Genomic DNA, 21,528 nt, shown 5'->3' with positions numbered 1-21,528 from the left:
ACTCCCTGACTTTAAGAATATAAATGTTTCTTTTTCTAAAGCATAGGACATTATGATCCTCCGCTTTTCTCCTATTCTTCAGTTAAATAGCTATGAAAACCGAGTGGGAAGTCAACCACTGATTCTGAGGACAGAATTCAAGAGTCACTATGGAGACTTGACAGCATTAATGGTTCTCAGCCATTTAGTTTGTCAACCACACGCAAAGAAATCCATGCATCGGTTTTCCCTAAAGTGGCACCCTTCAAACATCTCAAATGATCGTTTTCATGATGTGAATCGTATGGCAGAACAAGATGGGGAACATGTCCTGTAAGCGTTGGTGGCCTACAACTCACCATAGGCAATGCTCATTGTGGTTGCTAGGATTTTTACTTCAATATATCACTTGGAGGTCCAACTCCCCACTTTCACCACAATAAGAGCAAAAGATCTGTCTGGGAACTGCATGTGCGATGGTACCTTGCTAGTCTCAGAGCTTGGCTCAGAGTTTTCAAACACGCAACGAATGTTCTTGATGCCCTCACTAAGTGGCAGACAAAGCAGAATAGAATTTATACTCTCCAGGTCAGTGTTATTTATTTCCCATTTCGCCATTCGTTTCCTCTTTGGAGGCTGGGCAGCAGGCAGTGGCTGCTCCATTCACTGATCAATTCACCTCTTTTCCGTGATTTTTGGTAGCAAAAAGGTCAGTTTCTTATTAGGCTGTGCTCCTCTCAAGTCATGAACTCTACATTCAGGCCAAATAGGATACAGAGGCCGACTCTGGTCACTTCTGAACAGTTTTCACTCTACACCAGTGATGGTAAACCGCACGGAAACATCACGCACGCACAGGTGCACTTGTTGGAGCAGCACTCTGGAAAAGCTGAACTTTTAGGTTCTGGCACGCATACACGCCCAACGATCAGCTGGCCGGTGCAAATGCACAGGCTGGCACGCATGTGCATGCAAAGGGATCGTGCTCCAGAAAAGCTGAATTTCCGGGTTCTGGTGCATGTGCACACCTGACAATCAGCTGGCTGGCGCGCATGCACACACCAGTTTTCGGCACTGCCGCATGCGAAGGACAGCTGATCGTCGCAAGTGCATGCTCGCCAAAAACCCAGAAGACAAACAGGCAAGGTCACGCGTGCTGGGTGACATGGCTTTGCGTGCCACTTTGGGCACGTGTGCCATAGGTTCGCCATCACAGCTCTACACTCTTGATTTTGGGCAAGGAAGGTCCATACTTTCTAAAGATAACAGAATAAGATGATTGTGTGTTTTTACATGCATACACAAATCGATTGAATGATGAACTCTATTCAGTTCAAAATTGTCCATATCCTTCTTCACACAGAGCAAGAGAGAACAAGTTAAGGGAGGGAGCTCAACCAATCTCATTGTACATATGTTGTGCACTGACAATAAAGATCTGAATTGAGAGTCTCCAAAGATAAATTCTTCCATCAGAAGGAAATAATGTTCTGCTACCTGCATTACCCTATATCTCTACAAACAAAAGATTTAACAGTTTCAGGAATTCTCTCTCCTAGGACATGGTATTTTTCTATATGCCCATCATACAGGAAATGCGCCATCATTGTATATTCAATGTATTCAAACTGCCCTACAGTCTTTATGATTCTGAAGGATAAGTCTAAATAGTGATCTATGAAAAGAGTGAATGGGTTTTCTTGGTTCTGGCGGCAGCCCTTAACTTCCCTGGTGATTCACACACAAACACACACACACACACTTCTACACCTACTGCTGGTTCTCCCCTCTGATAAGCATGGGAAAAAGAAGTGGGGAAAATGGACATGTTATGATATAATATAGTACAACACACAAAAACTTCCAAACCAATATCCCTTTAATCGCACTCTCTATACTTACAGATAGTCCTCGACTTACAAATATAATTGAGCCCCAAATTTCCACTGCTAAGTTAAGTGGGTTTTGCCCCATTTTATGGCCTTTTTGCCAGAGTTGTTAAGTGAATCACTGAGTTTTTAAGTTGGTAACAGGATTGCTAAGCAAATCTGGCTTCCCCATTGACTTTGCTTGTCAGAAGGTCTCAAAATGTGATCACATGACCCCGGGATACTGCAACCGTCATAAATGTGAGTTGGTTGTTAAGCATCCATACTTGTTCATGTTGTGACCATGGGGATGGCTGCGACTGTCATAAGTGTGAAATTGGAAATTTGACTTTTCTCAGTGATGTTGTAACTTCAGACAGTCATTAAATGAATGGTTGTAAGTCAAGGACTACCTGTATTTTCTAAGCAAATAAGAACACAGGTTGGTCACAGGTTGAGCACTTTCCATAACTGTAATCATTGCAAAATTTAACAGGAACAGGGAGAACGTAGATTTTTGTTTTAGAGTCAATATTAAGGAGTTAAACAGGAGAAAACATCGAAATAACAGATCAACTTAGTTTGAAAGAGTAAGTTAAAATTCCAGAGGGTAAAAGAAGACAGAGTAGAGGACTATAAGATTCCCTTACCTGTGAAAGGAGAAGAAGGTTTCAAGAGCTCTTAAGTGGTCACATTTTAGGGAATACAGAATAACAGAGTTGGAAGGGACCTTGGAGGTCTTCTAGTCCAACCCCCTGCTTAGGCAGGAAGCCCTACATCACTTCAGACAAATGGTTATCCAACATCTTCTTAAAAACTTCCAGTGTTGGAGCATTCACAACTTCTGGAGGCAAGTAGTTCCACTGATTAATTGTTCTAACTGTCAGAAAATTTCTCCTTAGTTCTAAGTTGCTTCTCTCCTTGATTAGTTTCCACCCATTGCTTCTTGTCCTACGATCAGGTGCTTTGGAGAATAGTTTGACTCCCTCTTCTTTGTGGCTACCCCTGAGATATTGGAACACTGCTGTCATGTCTCCCCTAGTCCTTCTTTTCATCAAACTAGACATACCCAATTCCAGCAACTGTTCTTCATATGTTTTAGCCTCCAGTCCCCTAATCATCTTTGTTGCTCTTCTCTGCACTCTTTCTAGAGTCCCAACATCTTTTCTACATCGTGGCGACCAACACTGGATGCAGGATTCCAAGGGTGGCCTTACCAAAGCATTATAAAGTGGTATTAACAAGGAAGGCTGCCAGAACTGTCCCCCCTCCATTCATTTTATATTTTAAGGATTAATATTCAATTTGTGAAATAGTTACCCTGTGTAGGGTTTGAACAACAAGACAATCACCCTTTCTCTTGGAATATGAATGATCTCAAGTCATATTTGAAGACATCTCTAATGCTCCCAAAGCCATTGGACTTCAGCCTTCATCATTACTGCCCATGGTTGATCCAACAGAATCCAACCACCAACTCTGGAGAGGAACCTTCCCTTATTGCTGGATTACCTTATTTATTGCTTATTATTTACTTATTAATCCTATGCAGGGGTGGGCTTCAAAAATTTTAGCAAGGGGTTCTCTGCCCGGTTGCTGGGTTGCTAGTCGGCCTCCTGCACCATGGCAAGGGGGTCATTTTTGCCCTCCCCAGGCTCCAGAGTCTTTCCTCCAGCCTCCGGGAGGGCGAAAACAGTCTCCCCAGGCTCCGGAGGCCCTCTGGAGGCCGGAAACAGGAACTTCCAGTAGGCCCGTTTTTCACCCTCCCCGAGCCTCTGTGCGTGCCCTGCACCCAAAAAGGGGCCGTGTGGGGACTCCTGGGAGGGGCAGAGCTGGGTGGGCGGGGCGAGCCAGGAGTGGGATTTGAGGGTTCTCCGAACTGCACAGAATCTTAGCTAGAGGTTCTCCCGAACCCCTGCGAACCCCCAGCCTCCCATCCCTGATCCTATGCCACTAGTTAGCTTCCTTCCCGCAAGAAGGTCAGACAAACTCCTTCTGAGGTAAGCCTGCGATGATTCAACAATCCATTAAGCACAAATGGGCCATGTGCCTCATTTAGAACCCGGGGAAGATTTGCGTATGGCCACAATCATGCCAGTTAGCGATGAAGGATTTCAGTGTCTAGAATTATTGTGCTGGGCTGGCTAGGCAGCAAAGTCACCTGCTTAAGGAGGCCGGAAGGGAAGAGCAGCAAGGATGGAACATTAAAAGCAAAACGAATCAGGAGTCAAGCTTTGGGGGAGAAATAATTACATTGCCTTATCTTGCTGCAGATTCCTTCCTTGGACCAAATTCCTAGCTAGCTCATCCTTTATCTCAGGGTTTAAAAAGCAAAGGACACCATTACCTTCAACTGCATCGCTAAGCAAAGGTGTTTTTTTTTTTTTTAAAAAAGATCAGCCTTCCCAGCTTGATGCTGTTGTTGAGAATTGGAGTACAAGGTTCAAAATTCCCAACCAACTTTTGTGCAATTTCCTGCTGGAAATTGTAGGAAGCAGGCAATGAGATGGCACTGGAAAAGATGTGGGGGGGGGGAATGGGGGGGTGGAGGAGGGGAGTCAGTGGTGGGTTGCAGGGGTAGGTTCTGTGGGTGTGGCTTATTTTGTGGGCGTGGCTTGATGGTCATGTGACAATTATTTAGGATTTAGCAGAGGTACTGGTCTACCAGGCTTTTAACTGCTTGGGTGAATGGGTACCGATCTACCCATTTATTTTTTGCAGGCACTGATCTACTCATGTATTTTTGCAAGCACTGATCTACTCATATATTTTTGCAGGCACTGATCTACTCTCATATTTTTGCAGGCACTGATCTACTCATGTATTTTTGCAGGCACTGATCTACTCATGTATTTTTGCAGGCACTGATCTACTCATGTATTTTTGCAGGCACTGATCTACTCATGTATTTTTGCAGACACTGATCTACTCATGTATTTTTGCAGGCACTGATCTACTCATTTGTTTTCTTTTAACACCGATCAAGTGTAGGGTGGCCCTTTGAAGCCCCGCAGCAAGAGTTTAAACAGTTTTTTTCCCTCTAGCCATCAGCGGGGACTCAGGAGGCAGCAATAGATTGGGGATGGGGCCAAATAAAAGGTAAGAATAACGCGGGGCTGGGGGTTGGGGGGCACGGGGGGGGCTGGGGACAGAACCGGTTCGGTGACATCATATCGTCACCGCTACCAGCTCGGGAGAACTGGGCCGAACTGGGAGGAACCCACCACAGGTGGGTTGCCCCCAGTTCGCACCGGTTCTATAGAACCGGTAGTAAAACCTGTTGGGAGGCTCCGCCCACTGACCCTGTTATCATAAAAATGCTTCTGCGCATGCGCTGAAGAGCGCGCACACGAGCGAAGCAAACACACGTGCACAGTCCCATTGCGAACCAGTAGTAAAGGTAAGTAGAACCCACCCCTGGAGGGAGTTGAGTGGGTTTTAAACAGGGGTGGGCTGCTGGGGGTTCACAGGGTTTCGGAAGAACCTCTAGCTAAAATCCTGTGAAGTTCGGAAAATCCCCAAATCCCACTCCTGCATGGCCCTGCCCACTCTGCCCCGCCCCTCCCAGGAGTCCCTACGCGGCCCATGTTGGATGCAGGTAAGTGCAGGGCACACGCGGAGGCTCATTGAGGGCGAAAAATGGGCCTACCAGAAGTTCAGGAAGGCCAGAAACGGGACGGTTTCTGATCTCCAGAGGGCCTCTGGAGCCTGGGGAGGCCGTTTTTGCCCTCCCGGAGGCTCGAGAAGAGACTCCAGAGCCCAGGAAGGGCAAAAATGCCCCCACCCACCCCCGTGGTGCAGGAGGCTAACTAGGCCATGCCCACCATGGCCACGCCCACCCAGCAACCGGGCAGAGAACCCCTTGCTAAAATTTTTGAAGCCCACCCCTGGTTTTAAAGGTGAGGACAGGCTGGGAAGCTTCCAACCAGTATATGGCTCCCTTCTTACCCTTAAAGGGCAGATTCTGTTCAGCTGGAATTTATCCCTACATTTCTACAGTACAGTCTACAGCTAGAAGAACAGAAACAGACTAAGGATCCAGCCCTAGTCTAATGTGAACATGACCAGAGTTTTGGGGGAACCAACAGACCCAGAACAGGTAGTCCTCGACTTACGACCAAAATTGAGCCCAACATTTCCACTGCTAAGCAACCCAGCTGTTAAGTGAGCTTTGCCCCATTTTGCAACCGTTCTTGCCACCGCTGTTCAGCGAATCACCGCACTGGTTAAGTTAGTAGCATGGTTGTTAAGTGAATCTGGCTCCCCCCCTCATTGACTTTGCTTGTCTGAAGGCCGCAAAAGGAGATCACGTGACCCCCCCCACCCCCCCACGTGACACTGCGACCATCATAAATGTGAGTCAGTTGCCAAGCGGCCTGAACTTGGATCGCGTGACCATGAGGATGCTACAAGGGTCGTTAAGTGTTGAAAAGTGTTGAGTCCTTCGGGAGTAGGGCGGTATACAAATCAAATAAACTAAACTAAAAAAGAAAAGCGGTCATCGGTCTTTTTTTCCGGTGACGTCGTAACTTTGAACAAATGGTTGTAAGTCAAGGACTACCTGTAATGGGGAAATGCTGGCTGGAGCAGGAAGAAAAGAGAATGAAATTGCGTGTGGGGAATAAAGAGAAGGAAAAGAAAGTTTGCCACGTAAGAACACCCCCTAACCCACCCCCACCCCCACATTTCTGTGCTTAGAGAACTGGAGATCATTTGCCTCATTTTGGCCTCTCCGTACTAAGGCAGCAGTTGTGTTAGAATAGAGTAGAGTAGAGTAGGGTAGGGTAGGGTAGGGTAGGGTAGGGTAGGGTAGGGTAGGGTAGAGTAGAGTAGAGTAGAATAGAATAGAATAGAATAGAATAGAATAGAATAGAATAGAATAGAATAGAATAGAATAGAATAGAATAGAACAGAACAGAAACAGAAACAGAAACAGAAACAGAAACAGAAACAGAACAGAATAACAGAGTTGGAAGGCACCTTGGAGGTCTTCTAGTCCAACCCCCTGCTTTGGCAGGAAACCCTACACCACTTCTGACAAATGGTTCTGAAACCTGGTTAGTTGAAAAGCCTAACAATCCCTTTCTGCGCTACCTTGGCACCCTGCCCCCCAATGGTCCTGTAGGAAACTTACAGCGTCTGGTAGGTGTTGTCCTTCGACCGGAGGAACTTCAAAACAAAGAAGGCGACAGCTTGGATGCTGAGCACCAGGACAATCCCGCCAATGAAGCTGGCAGAGTTGAAGCCAGGAGGGTAGAACTCAGGTGGGAGAGTTTCTGGTGGGCCGGTGGTCGAGCCTAGAGGGAATCAAGCAGAGGGGGGGTTCAGCAAGTTCTGACCAGTTCTGGAGAACTGGTAGTGGAAATTTTGAGTAGTTCGGAGAACCGGTAGTAAAAATTCTGACTGGCCCCGCCCCCATCTAGTCTCTGCCTCCCGAGTCCCAGCTGATCGGGAGGAAATGGGGATTTTGCAGTAACCTTCCCCTGGAGTGGGGTGGGAATGGAGATTTTACAGTATCTTTCCCCTGCCACGCCCACCAAGCCATGCTACGCCGACAAAGCCACACCCACAGAACCGGTAGTAAAAAAAAATTGAAACCCACTACTGGAACCAAGCCAAGGGACTGAGAGGCAACAAGGCAAGAGAGCTCATCTTGGACTTTCCCCAAACTTTATTTGTAGACGCTGGGTGGAAATGATGGGAGATGAAATATCCTCCTTCTTTCAAGGACATGAGAACATGGGAAGGTTACCAGGGGTGGGCATCAAAAATTTTAGCAAGGGGTTCTCTGCCCGGTTGCTGAGTGGGCGTGGCCTAGTTGGCGGGTGGGGGAAGGCATTTTTGCCCTCCCCGGGCTCTGGAGGCTTTTTTTGAGCCTCTGGGAGGGCAAAAACAGCTTCTCCAGGTTCCAGAGGCCCTCTGGAGGGCCTTCCTGAACTTCTGGTAGGTCCATTTTTCACCCTCCCTGAGCCTCCGCACTCACCTTGTACTTACCTGCATTCAAAATGGGCCGCCCGGGGACTCCGGGGAGGAGAGGGGCGGGGTGCCACCCCTTTCCTCTCTCCTAGCCTCCCTCTTTCCTCCCCTTTCCTCTTGTCACCCCTCCCCTCCTCTTGCCTCTCTCCTCTCCTCTCCTCCCCTCCCCTCCCACCTCTCCTCCTCTTTCCTCTCTTCTCTTTTCTCCTCCTCTCTCTCCTCTCCTTTCCTCCCTTCATTTCCTTGGAGAACGGAGACTGATTTCAAAACAGATCTACCCTTTTTCTCCCAAGCATATTTTGCCCCAAAGTGAAGAAGAATGCCAATAAACAGGATGGCTGACAGGGGTTCATTAGGACGGAGTAACCGAGGTTGGGCCAGAGCTTCTCTAAACAGATTCAGGGCTGGAGCCTCAATACTAATGTTCCTGAGTCTCAGCCGTTCATGATATGTGCCTCCTGTATCTCTCAGGGCTTTTGCACCTGGGATTTCTTTGTTGTTTCAAATGAAAGCCGCACCTGTTGTTCTCATTATGTGCCCAGGAGCTGGGCTGCTTGATTGCTACCTCCGTTGCAGGGGATCTGAAGTCGCAGGAAAGCTGGGCTTTTCCCTTGAAACACAGCAGCTCTGAGAGCTTGCAAGCAGCATCTGCAGTTTTTCTCTCTTCCCTCTTATCGTTAGGATTCTATTAAATGTTATCCCCAAATGAGGACCCAGATTGTTGGGGGGCAATAGGCCGACTCTGTAAACCTGCTTAAGAGGGCTGAAAAGCACTGTGAAGCGGTATATAAGTCTGAGTGCTATTGCTATCCAAGGTTCCTATTCTTTGTCTTTGGTGGTGGTAGTGGTGGGAATCTTCTGAATCAGCAGCAAGTCCTTTTGAATGGAGTACAGATAGTCCTCGAGTCACGACCACAATTGAGCCCAAAGTTTACTTTGCTAAGGGAAACATTTGTTAAGTGACTTTTGCCCCCATTTTATGGCTTTTCTTGCCGCGCTTGTTAAGCGAATCGTTGCATTTCTTAAGTTAGTAACATGGGTTGGTAAGTGAATCTGGATTTCCCCATGGACTTCGCTTGTCAGAAGTCTGCAAAAGCTGCAGAGGTCCAGTAGGCACCCGTCATAAATATGAATCAGTGGCCAAGCATTTGAATTTTTATCAGGTGACCATGGGGATGCTGCAACGGTCATGCGAAAAATGGCCATAAGTTGCTTTTTTCAACGCCATTGTAACTTTGATCACTAAATGAATTGTTGTTAAGTTGAGGACTATGTACTTTTTTTCTGAACAGTTACACACCCAAGGAACAAAACAACACCTTGTGAGAAAGAAACGGGAGTCTGCGGGATCGTCTCAGGATTCTGCCACCTTATTTTGCTGAATTTTGTCAGTCCAGAATAAACTTGTTCTCCTAAGGGAGATTTGCCTTGAACGCCAAGCAAAGGTCTCTAAATTGATAGTGTGATAGCGGTTAGCATCTCTCATAAATCAACCTTCTCCAGACCAGCCACCTGCATGAGGCCTTCTGATTGATCTACCTGGCCTACCCAAGTGAATAATAAAAACACCTGAACAGCAGAGTGATTTGGCTATTACTTGCTATCCCCAATTGTAAGTAGGCATATATTTATTGATTTCTAAGATTACTACCTTTCTCCTTGCCAAACTGCCTCTGAGCTGCAAATATATTACTACAAGGACATCTGCACCTGCTCCATTTTCCCCATGGTGGCTCATTTAAAATGTTTCCAGGTATATATATATATAATATATATGTTTTCTCAGGTTTTCGCGGGTGTTTGTATGTAGGTCTTTGGTTATTCGGGTCTTCTCCCACGTAAAATTGGAAGTGTCTTGGCGACGTTTCGACGAAGTCTCATTCGTCATCTTCAGGCTGGTGTTCTCGGCTTCGTGCTTCCAGGAGCAATCTCCTGGAAGCACGAAGCCGAGAACACCAGCCTGAAGATGACGAATGAGACTTCGTCGAAACGTCGCCAAGACACTTCCAATTTTACGTGGGAGAAGACCCGAATAACCAAAGACCTACATATAATATATATATTTATATAGAATAATGGAAATTAGTTAATAGGTGACGTTTATGTACTGTATATGTAAATTTGTCTCTCAATTGTGAGAAACTTGTACGTGTTTTTTTTTTAAATGTTCTTTCTTTTAAACAATAAAGTTTATATTTTAAAATTAAAAAAAAAAATGTTTCCAGGTAGTCCTTGACTTACGACCACAATTGGGACCAAACCGTCTGTTACTAGGCAGGGCAGTTGTTTAGTGAATCAGGTCCAATTTACAACCTTTTTTTTTTTTTGCTGCCGTTGTTAAACAAATCACCTTGGCTGTTAAGTGAAGCATATGGTGGTTAAGTGAATTTGGCCTCCCCTGTTTGCTCATTGGAAGCCGGCTAGGAAAGTCTCAAATGGCGAGATCCACTCATGGGACAGTGCAACCATCATAAAATAAATGCCAGTTGCCAAATGCCAGAATTTTAATTATGTGACTGTGAAGACACTGCAACAATCATAAGTGCAAAGACCAATTGTAAGTCACTTTTTTCATTGCTGTTGGAAACTTGAACAGTTGCTAAATGAAGATTGTAAGTCAAGGACTACCTGGATTACAGTAACAATACAAATAGCAATAGTACTTTGACTTATATACCCCTTCACAGTGCTTTACAGCCCCCTTGAAGCAGTTTACAGAGTCAGCTTATTGCCCCCCAACAATCTGGGTCCTCATTTTACTGAACTCGGAAGGACAGAAGGCTGAGTCAACCTTGAGCCTGGTGAAATTCGAACTGCCAAATTGCAGGCAGTCAGCAGAAGGAGCCTGCAGTACTGCATTCTAACCACTGGGCCATCGTGCCTCATCTCATCTGATGTCTCTTCCCCCCATTACATAAGAAGGATTCTGACCAACTGGAATCTGCTTAAAGCAGGGCTCTCCAAACTTGACAACTTTAAGACTGGTGGACTTCAACTGCCAGAATTCCTCAGCCAATCATGCTAAGGAATCTACGAGTCTTACAAGTTGCCAAGTTTAAAGGCACCTGGCCTAGAAGAAGAAGGTAACTTTAAAGGGGAGGAAATAGTGGAAGGGTTTGAGTTTGTTAAGCCAAGAGAAGACAAACTTGGGTAAAAAGATTTTTTAAAAAACCACCGTTTTCAACATTGCGATGCGCTGGCATGCAGAAGATGGAACAGAGGTAACTGTTTTGCTTCAAGGAGAGGATACGAAGTAATGAGGACGTTGGGAAGCCGATTTGGGTGAAACTTCAGGCAAAGCTTCCTAACTGACAGTGGGACGAGTACTTCAGAAGTCAGGACGACAGTGGAACTCATAAGCTCTGGAGGGCTACTGATGCTATAGCGGTGTCAGATGCAACATGGCCAGGAGGAGGCTTTGACCATTCATCCTTCCTCATCAGGTGCTCTCCAGATAGGCTGAGAAAGGAACCTTCTAGCCAGCAGACTGCAGTTGGCAGTTCGATACACAGACCATAAGATTAAAGGAGGCTTGTGCGAGCGGCCTCCAAGCTTCCTTTGAATCCCATTGTTCTCCTTCCTTCCCCTTCCCCTGCCCAGTACAAGTTAAATTAGGCCCATATGGAAGGAAGGCAAACCCAGACTCACTCCTCCCTCAGTGCCTCGGCTATTTTTCCCTCCAGCTCTTCCAGCAGTTCAGATTCAGAGCGGTGGTAAGCTCATTTGGGGCTTAAGAGAACTTGGTTTGTTTTGCTCGTTAAAACTTCATAAACCGCCACATGCACCGATCGTGTAGAATAAATCATTCTTATTTGGCAGGCAGGCGCTCGCGATGCCGCCTCTGCTGCTGGCTTCCATTATCTGTTTTCAGCAAAGAATCCCTTGCTGGCAGAGTTAACAAGCCAGAGCCAACCACCTCTTTTATGCAGCAATTCTGGTTTCCTGGTCGTGGAGGAGATTAGATGATGCCGATGGGGGGGCAAGGGGGGGGGCGAGATTTTGGAATTTCTTGGCCAAATCAACACCTTGGTTGGTTTTAAGAGCGAACGCTTCGGTTGTTTTCCTTGCAAGCTTCCTCCCCGCCTCCCCCTCCTTCTGGCCACCCACCCCATATTAGTCAACTATAAGCTGCTGCATCCCCAACACCCGGTTAATAGAAAGTAGATTCTTCCAGAAAGAATCCATCCTACACGCAGAGGCAGCAAAAAAAAAAACCGATGGCTACGGGGAAAATGCCTAGGCGTGAAGGAAGGCTTCCAAGAGGAAATGCAGAGGAAGAAGCGAGGCGGTTAGTAGGACATGCCAGAGAGGCTGGCATGGATGCCCCACCGAAGCTGCTCCTTGCGCCCTGAGATAAATGCGCAGGCAATGGCCTATAGGGAGCCTCTGGCAGATCAATAATTCAGGAGGTTCTGGGATAGAGTTTCTCACTTTAATTAGCCCAAAGCTCCTTGCTGCCTCCGCTTCGTTTCGTTTCGGCAGGGAGATTCATCCTCCCAGAGAGCACCCACCACTGCTCCAACGTACGCACCCATCCATCTCCTGCTGGCTTCTTTATTAAAGAAGCCATTTCCTCTGGCCTGCCTTCTTAAGCTTTGCTACCCAAGCAGGGCAGGTCTGGTTAGAGCTTTCCAAGCCCCTCCAAGAGGGGAAGGGATCTTTTTTTTATTAAGTCTCTTAATTTCCACCTGCGGTTGGTGGTGAAAGGCAGCAGGAGCCTTGCAGACTTGGCGCCATTACAACAAGCCTGCGTGTTTTGAAAGCTGCTGTGAGATCATCTGCCAAGCCAACGTTTCGTAAGAGAGGGAACAGGCTGGGGGCTGCTTCCTCTGCTTCCCAATTCTCTCTCATAGCCAGATTTTAACGAAAGTTAGACATTTTAGGAAGTCTCAAGAGTCACCGAGAGACAGGTAGCATACACATAATGTCACAACAATAATACAGACTGGCTGTGGTCAGTGATGGGATTCAGTCAGTTCGAGCAAACCGGTAGTTAAACTGCTGGCTGGCCCTGTCCCTCCCCTCCCCTTCCAGGAGTCCCCCCATGTGCCCCATTTTGGTTCCCAGGTAAGCGCAGGGAGACCTCCTAGGCCCAAAACGGGGCACCAGGGGGAGGTGCGCCTCCTTGCGGCCTGTTTTCATTCCCAGAAGGCTGCAGAGAAGCCTCCTAGGCCCAAAATGGGACCTGGGGGGCGGTGCGTTTCCCCCCCCCACGGCAGGGGTGGGTTCCACTTACTTTTACTACCAATTCACAGCAGGAGCGCATGCGCAGATCACCCATGATGACGTCGGGGCGGGTGGGCAGAGCCTCCCACCGCTTTTACTACCGGTTCTATAGAACCAGACTGAACCGGGAGCAACCCACCACTGCCCCACAGCCTGTTTTTGCTTCCAAGCAGGTGCAGGAGGCCAAGTGCTGCCTGTCACACCCCCTGGCCATGCCCATCCAGCGGGTCATTAGGGCAGAGAACCGGTTGTTAAATTATTTGAATCCCACCACTAGCTGTGGTGGTCCCTGGGGTTATCAGCACACTGAGCGCTATAACAAAAAAATCTTGGATGTGTAAAATCTACACACTGAGAAAATGTCCATTCTGTCAATTACCACAATGCTACACTGCTAGGATCCCACATATACTGCACTGGTACATTATGATATCCTAGGTTCTTGGGAAGAACTCAGTGCATAGGAAGGCCAACATCAGTTAAAGAATATGGCAGTTGTGATTTCACATTGTTGTATATATAATATAAAGAGTAGACTGTGTCAGCCCTCCCAGATAGACCAGACAGGAAGTACAGCCAATAAACTAATTCTACTTTACTGAAAAGCAATAGAATCTTGCAAATCTGAAAGTACAACTCTCCCATTGTCACTTTATAACACAATAAATGAGGGAAGTTCTTTCTTGAGCCTTTTGCTTTGCCCAGCGTGCAGCTGTGGGCTATGCTACCTCTTATCTAATAGTTCCTTTGGCAGCAACTCTTTGCCCAGTTATTCGCACATACCAGGGGTGAAATCCAGCAGGTTCTGAAGGTTCTGGAGAACCGGTAGCAGAAATTTTGAGCAGTTCAGAAAACCAGCAAATACCACCTCTGGCTGGCCCCAGAATAGGGTTGGAATGGAGATTTTGCAGTATCCTTCCCCTGCCATGCCCACCAAGCCACGCCCACCAAGCCATGCCCACCAAGCCAAGCCACACCCACCAAGCCACGCCCACAGAACCAGTAGTAAAAAAATTTGGATTTCACCACTGGCACATACTATTACATGGACACAGTTTTACCCTGAGCATGCTGGTTGGGAAATTCTGGGAATTGAAGTCTTGAAGAGAGGGGGGAGGAGCAGATGAACCTGATACCTTTTATGGATTCTTCCAACTCTGTTAATCTAACAATGTTGGTTGCCATGATCTCTAAACCACAGCAAAATACATTTTTAATAGATGGGGTGGAAGACTCGGTCAACATCTGACCCAAATGAGTTTCGTTTAGGTATTTTGCTTCATTATACTTCATCTTTTTCCACCCACAGGAACTGCTGCCTTTAAGTATGTACCTTTCAGTGTGTTTCACCTTAAAGCTGACATTTCAAAATTCAGCATTTTTTCTCGTGTCTTTTTAAATGCTTGTTAATCATCCGAATTGAGAACTCTCTCCCATCCTTTAGAGAAACGTGAAAAATCCAACGGATAACCAGAATCCAATTTATACATTTTAGCCTAAGAGGTCAAGCCAGCTTCGTCTCTGAATTTGCAAAGACGGAATCCCTTGAACATCCCCTCGTTAATGCAAAATCCTAAAAATAGACTTTCTCCAATTTTCTCTCTTTCAAATGTCTTGGAGCTGCCCTTCCATAATCCCACCCCCCCCCTTTCAATAAATCCATTGGACCTTGCTCGCTAGAAAAAAGATGAAAGAGGTAATTTAGTACATCTGGAAGGCACAGTCTTAGGTCAAGAATTCGTGCTCACAAATTTGCCCAATTCCCACAGAGCTTCTGCTGCACTCTCTGAAGCTTTCAGCAGCATCAAGACAAGCGTCTTCAGCTGCCCAGTTTGAAAGGCAGAAAAGATGAAAACATTTAAGCAGGAATATTTTCCATGCCTTTAAAAGCGACTAAGTACAGCATCTCCTCAATCTGCATGCCTCCAAATTTCTTGGCCTACATTTTCCACTAGTCTTCTAGGTCTCTTTATGCATTTGTTAGTGCAGGGGTCTCCAACCTGAGCAACTTTAAGACTTTGTGGACTTCAACTCCCAGAATTCCTCAGCCAGCAGAGGGAAGGAATGGTTGGGCACTGAATATTGAATTTGGTGGATTCTTTAATTTGACTCAATAAAGCTTAGTCTTCGGCTTAGTACCATTCATTTAGCAACCATTTGAAGTTTCAACGGCACTGGAAAAAAAATAATTTACGATGATTTTCACACTTATGACCGTTGCGGCATCCCCAGTCATGTGATCAAAATTCCAAGACGCTGGGCAAACTGACTCATATTTATGACGGTTGCAGCGTCCCGGGGGGGTCATGCAATCCGCTTTTGTGATCTTCTGATAAGCAAAGTCTATGGGGAAGCCAAATTCACTTAACAACCGGGTTACTCACTTAAGAATGGCAGTGATTTACTTAACAACGGTGGCAAGAAAGGTAGTAAAACGAGGCAAAATTCACTTAAGCATCTCGCTTAGTAACAGGAAAATTGGGCTCAGTTGTAGTTTTAAGTCCAGGACTCCCTGTAAAAGGCCGTTTTTAGGTACAACAAGCCATGGTGGCACAGTAGTTAGAGTGCAGTACTGCAGGCTATTTCTGCTGGCTGGCTGCAATTTGGCAGTTCAAATCTCACCAGGCTCAAGGTTGACTCAGCCTTCCATCCTTCCGAGGTGGGTAAAATGAGGACCCAGATTGTTGGGGGCAATAGGCTGACTCTGTAAACCGCTTAGAGAGGGCTGTAAAATGGTACATAAGTCTAAGTGCTATTGCTATAGCTATTGCTATATCATGGTCCACACACAAACAGATGACATGCCAGCAAGTTTTCGGTTGGCAATGGATGCTCATTCCCATATCATTGTCAGTTTAAAGGACCTCTGAGTTTCTCTGGGGCTCCTAAGGGAATCAGGGAAGGAACATCAGAACATCCCTACTCTCAAGCCACAACCTTTTTCTGTAATTGGAACATGTTTATGAGCTACACCACTGGCACCAACCTGTTTTTTTTTTTTTTTAATTTGATTTATATGCCGCCCTTCTCCGGAGACTCAGGGCGGCTTACAATGCGTTAAGCAATAACTTGAAAGGAGGAGCAATAAAGAACAGTTGAAAATAGAATATAGAATAACAGAGTCGGAAGAGACCTTGGAGGTTTTCTAGTCCAACCTCCTGCTTAGTCAGGAAACCCTCAGAGTGACAAATGGTTGCCCAACATCTTCTTAAAAACTTCCAGTGTTGTTGGAGCATTTACAACTTCTGGAGGCAAGTTGTTCCACTGATTAATTGTTCTAACTGTCAGGAAATTTCTCCTTAGTTCTAGGTTGCTTCTCTCCTTGATTAGTTTCCACCCGTTGCTTCTTGTCTTGCCTTCAACATGCTTTGGAGAACAGGTTGACCCCATCTTCTCTGTGGCAGCCCCTGATGTAAGCACTTGCCAGAAATATCCCGATTAGGAGCATTTGGAAGAGCTTTGATGTCGCTTGACATTTTCCACGTGAATAGTTGCAACCCAGCCTTTCCTCTTCCAATGTAAACAAACTTACACAGATGACTTACCAAGCGTGGGAACCTTCGGCTCCTTGGAAGATTGTTGTAGAGGCTCCTTTGTGGTTGGGTGGGGATGCTCTGTGGTAGTTAGCTTTCGTTCTGTAAAAAAGGATATAATTTTAAAACAGCCTCCACTGTATAGCAAGAAAAAAAGGGGGGGGTTTAGAAACATTCAAATTAAAACAAAAATGGTTAAAATTGCCCAATGAAAATACAGTTATGGCATTCCAAAGTTGCTTTTCAAAAGGCAACTGGACTTTCTTGGGGGTTTTTTCCCCTTGAAAACATTTCCCTTCTCATCCAAGAAGCTTCTTCGGTTTCTTCAGTTCCGGTATGTAGATTCATACCAGTGGTGGGTTGCCCCCGGTTTGGACCGGTTCGCAAGAACCGGTAGTAAAACCAGCGGGAGGCCCCGTCCACCACCCCAGATGTCGTCATCAGCTATCTGCGCATGTGCAGAAGCAAGGTGCGCTCGCTCTCTTCGCTCAGGATCCCGTTGCGAACCGGTAGTAAAGGTAAGTAAAACCCACCCCTGATTCATACCTTTGTAAATTGCATGATAAGAGATGGAAAGAGGACAGAAGAGGACAGATGACTAGGGAGCTCAAACACCCTTCTTATAAGAAAGTTTGTGAGTCTTTAGCTTGGAGAACAGAAGAACACAACTGGCCCGGTCTAGGAGGCCATGCCTATCATAGAGAAGGTAGACAGGTAGGCCTTTTTCACCCTGTCTCCAAAGTGTCAATGTCAGCGTCCCAGCACTGACATAGAAAAGGGAGGAGAAGCCTGAACTTTTGCCTGCTAAATCCCTTTGAAGATCCGGTCTCCTCGGAGATGGGGAGGGGGGAGACATTCCTGTGATCTGACGAAGAAGGAATCAGGAAAGTGACTTGGAAGATAGCCAATGAGAAGCAGAGAATTGGGGATCGGAAAGGGAGGGATTGGGGGGCAAAAGTCAGTACTGACCACGAAAGAGTCAGGATCAGATTGCTGTGCTCGAATAAAGAGAAAATTTCCTTAAAGATCAGCAGTTTGGAAATGCATTTATTTTGAGATAGCATCGAAGCCTGACAGTCAACCTGCAAAATGACTTCATCAAAGCCATGCTAACTTCTGCTTCATTTCTTGGTTGCCATTCAAGGGGGGGACAGACAGACGGATTTAGGAATGTGGTGCCTCAGCTGGCTAGTGTAACATCTACCAGCTGGAGTGTAAACCAAATTCATGTCAACACACACCTGTTGAAGCCAGGTGAGAACCTACAGCTGGACTGATTGGCCCATGTGACCTGAGAGACCTAGGGGTGGGTGGGGAAATCCTATTCATTTAACTATCCCTGTGGGCGGGAATAATTTAGAGCTAGCTTCACCTTTCTAAGTGCCGATATGATGTACTCATTAAAGGGTTTCTTGAACCTGAACAATGTGTCAGAGTCCTCACTTCCCGGAGTTCATTACTCGGAACGATGACACAAAGTCTAGAATGGGTGTCAGCAACCTGCGGTTCCAGAGCCGCATGAGGCTCTTTGGGCCCTCTGCTGTGGCTCCTTGTCAGGTGATCCCACCACTGGCTGGCCCCGCCCCTCGCCTTTCCCTCCCAGTCACTCCTTGCCTGGCCTGAGAAGGTAAAGGCGACAGTGGGGGATGGAGAAGCAGCCAGGGCAGAGACAGGGAGAGACAGAGAGAGAGGGGGGGAGGGAGGGAGAGATGTCAAAAGGGTTTTGTGGTAGGCGTGGCTAGGGGGAGGTCATGTGACTGATGGAAGTGAGTGATGTCGAGTTGGCCACACCCACCCAGGTTTTGTGGCTCCTGATGTTTTCTTTTCTGTGGGAAACAGTTCCAAATGGCTCTTTGAGTGTTTAAGGTTGCATACTCCTGGTCTAGGACAAGGAACCATCCAATGAAACTGACTCGGGGGGGGGGGGGCAGAGGATTAAGCAAAGAAGAAAACTCTTCTTCATGGAGCAAACCTACCTTGTGAAATTCTTTCCCATAAGACCGTGATGGCGAAGGTTGCAGTAGAGCCGGGGTGTCAAACTCAAGGCCCAGGGCCGGATCCGGCCCATGGGGTACTTAGATCTGGCCCATGGGGCTGCTGTAGAAAAGAGAAGGACAGACCCGCAGTGCTTCTGCCAGTGAAAACGGAGCTTCCAAGCGGCCCTCCCGAGCTCCGTTTTCCATGGCAGAGGGTTGCAGGAGGCCGTGGCAGCCGAAAACGGAGCTTGGGAACCCGTTTTCGCTGGCAGAGCACTCAGACCACCACAGGTACCCCCGACACGAGAGACGTCGAGCTGGCCACACCCACCCTGGCCATGCCCACCTGAGCCCCTGGAGGTCAAACATAACCTGATGAGGCCTGCAATGAAATCGAGTTGGGCACCCCTGCAGTAGAAAAAAGGATTATAGGTCCAGACTTTCTATGTGCATTTGGTTTATTATACGGTGAACCTGAAATTAATCATATCAGAGCTGAGCTGAGCACAGGCCTAATATCCAATATCTTGGTCTGGTTGTTGCTGTCCATGACAAGTGACAAAGCATTCTGATTCGGGAAGGAACACACCAGGGGTGGGGTTCTGCTTACCTTTACCACCGGTTCGCAACGGGATCATGCGCGCTCGCTCGCTTCTCTCGCACACGCGCCTTGCTTCTGCATATGTGCAGAAGCTTCTGCGCATACGCAGATCGCTGATGATGATATCAAGTCCGAACCGGGGGCAACCCACCACTGGAACATACAACCAACATGGACAAAGAACTATCCAATCCATAGCCTTTACTTTCATGGATTTATATTCTGGATATTGCTTGTTGTCTGGTCTCCACAAATCAGTAAACTTATAATACAGACAGTAGGTTTTGCAAGGCCTTCTAACAAATCCTCACCCAAGGATTACCTTCACAGCTGACAGTGGTGTTGAAAAATGAACATTTCTCCTTCAACGCTTCTCCATTCTTCACGCAGCTCCCCGTACCTACAAATGAAGGAAGTGTTGAAACAGAGCACAATAACAAGCCACAGCTTTTACTTCTTCTTCTTCTTCTTCCATATATGGCAATCCAGAAGCAGGCTGGCTGGGTTCGCTCATAACAATAAGCTATGGCATGTGGTTTGCAAGACCATCATCCAGGGTGAAATGCTAACGGTTCGGGCCGGTTTGCCCGAACCGGTAGTAAAAAATGCTACTGGTTTGACGAACCAGTAGTAAAAAATGTAAAAAAAAAAAAAAAAGTTCCGACGATCAGCTGAGCGATGTGCAATCGTCGGAACTTTTTTTTTTTACTTTTTAAGCTTCTTTTTACTACCGGTTTGGGCAAATAGGTAGTAAAAAATGCTTTTAAAAAGTTTTTAAAAGGCTCCGACGATCACAGCTGTGCCCCACGATCGTTGGAGCCTTTTTTTTTTAAAGCATTTTTTACTACCTATTTGCCCGAACTGGTAGTAAAAAATGCTTTTAAAAAGTTTTTTAAAAGGTTCCCACGATCGCGCACCACAGCTGATCACCCCCCAGCGCGCTGTTCTACTTAACCTTCCCAAGCCTCCTTTTGGCACACACTGTGTGTGTGCAGCTTGTGTTTGGTGCACACTGTGCACATGTGTGCGCAACACGCATTTGGTGCATAGCACGCATGCGTGGCCAGCAAACTGGTAGTAAACCGGTTCAGATTTTACCACTGCCATCACCCCTCATCCACAGAATGCCTCCAGATACCAGTTGCAAAGGAACGGTGGTGGGAAGGGATGAAGTCTCCATCTTTCGCTTGGGAGCACCTGGTGAGGGGTCTAGGACAACTTCCTACTGTCAACTCACCAAGGATAAATTGCCATGGCCAACTCGCTGCAGGACAATCCACATGGGATAATTCAATGCAATAAATGTTATCTGCCATGCTTTCTTCTACATTTTTCAACACTACTGTCAAGAGTAGCCGAGGTGGCGCAGTGGTTAGAGTGCAGCACTGCAGGCTACTTCAGCTGACTGCTAGCTGGAGTTCAAATCTCAGTGGCTCAAGGTTGACTCAGCCTTCCATCCTTCCAAGGTGGGAAAAATGAAGACCCAGATTGTTGGGGGGCAATAGGCTGACTCTAGAGAGTCTACAGCAGTGTTTCTCAAACTTGGTAGCTTGAAGATGGGTGGACTTCAACTCCCAGAATCCCCCAGCCAGCAGTGCTGGCTGGGGGATTCTGGGAGTTGAAGTCTACCCATCTTCAAGCTTCCAAGGTTGAGAAAAACTGGTCTAGAGAGTCTAGAGAGAGCTGTAAAAGCAGTGGTATGAAGCGGTATATCAGTCTAAGTGCTATTTTTTTTTAAATAGGCTTTATTAAATATTTACAATAAAATTAACACACAATAATGGTTGAAAAGCAATATAGGAAGCAAAACACAGAAACACCTAAACACAGGACTAAAACCAAACAACAAACAAGACTAACCGAGAGTTAAGCTCACTCTCCAATCGATATTAACTAATATCATCCTAGCCAAACATTCCAATGCAATCAGGTTCTTTTTACTAACTACAAAACCATTGGTCTGTTTTATCAAAATTGTAAAGAGTTATAAAGCCTAGTAAATATCTAGTTAATCTAATTAGACGATCTAATCTAATTAGACAAATGCATAATTAGAGTCTAAGTGCTATTGCTACATTACTTCCGTTTTTGTCAATGGAAATAATGTCAAAGAAGCAGTGGTGGATAACATTTATCATGTTGAGTTATCCCGTGTGGAATTGTCCCAAGGCAAGTTGGCTGTGGCAAGATGGCTGCACCAGGTTGGCCTGGGCCAGGCATAATGGCTGCAGTTGGTTTGCCATGACGAGATGGCCGTTGAGTTGGCTGCAATGAGTTGTCCCATTCCTTCTGGTGAGCGACAATCACAGGAGTTGGGGAAAGACCAATAGACGTTCCTCGCGCACGAAAGATGTGGTTGCTACCTCAGT

General features: G+C 46.5%; 1 protein-coding gene across 2 annotated transcripts in view; it reads right to left on the bottom strand.

The window, feature by feature from the left end:
- Window positions 1–21,528, bottom strand: part of CD164L2 (CD164 molecule like 2) — a 47,744-nt gene that overhangs the window by 6,099 nt on the left and 20,117 nt on the right. For both annotated transcript variants that reach the window (XM_034413598.3, XM_060691479.2), the window contains exons 3-5: window positions 19,482–19,559; window positions 16,595–16,684; window positions 6,982–7,144 (exon numbers count right to left, since the gene is read on the bottom strand). In XM_034413598.3, coding sequence (XP_034269489.1) covers window positions 6,982–7,144; window positions 16,595–16,684; window positions 19,482–19,559 — 331 coding nt within the window. The remainder of the gene's footprint in view (window positions 1–6,981; window positions 7,145–16,594; window positions 16,685–19,481; window positions 19,560–21,528) is intronic.

Source organism: Pantherophis guttatus, chromosome 10 (assembly GCF_059756535.1).
Source record: "Pantherophis guttatus breed Tessera chromosome 10, ASM5975653v1, whole genome shotgun sequence".
Taxonomy (NCBI): Eukaryota; Metazoa; Chordata; class Lepidosauria; order Squamata; family Colubridae; genus Pantherophis; species Pantherophis guttatus.
This window is presented reverse-complemented; position numbering and strand designations above follow the sequence as displayed.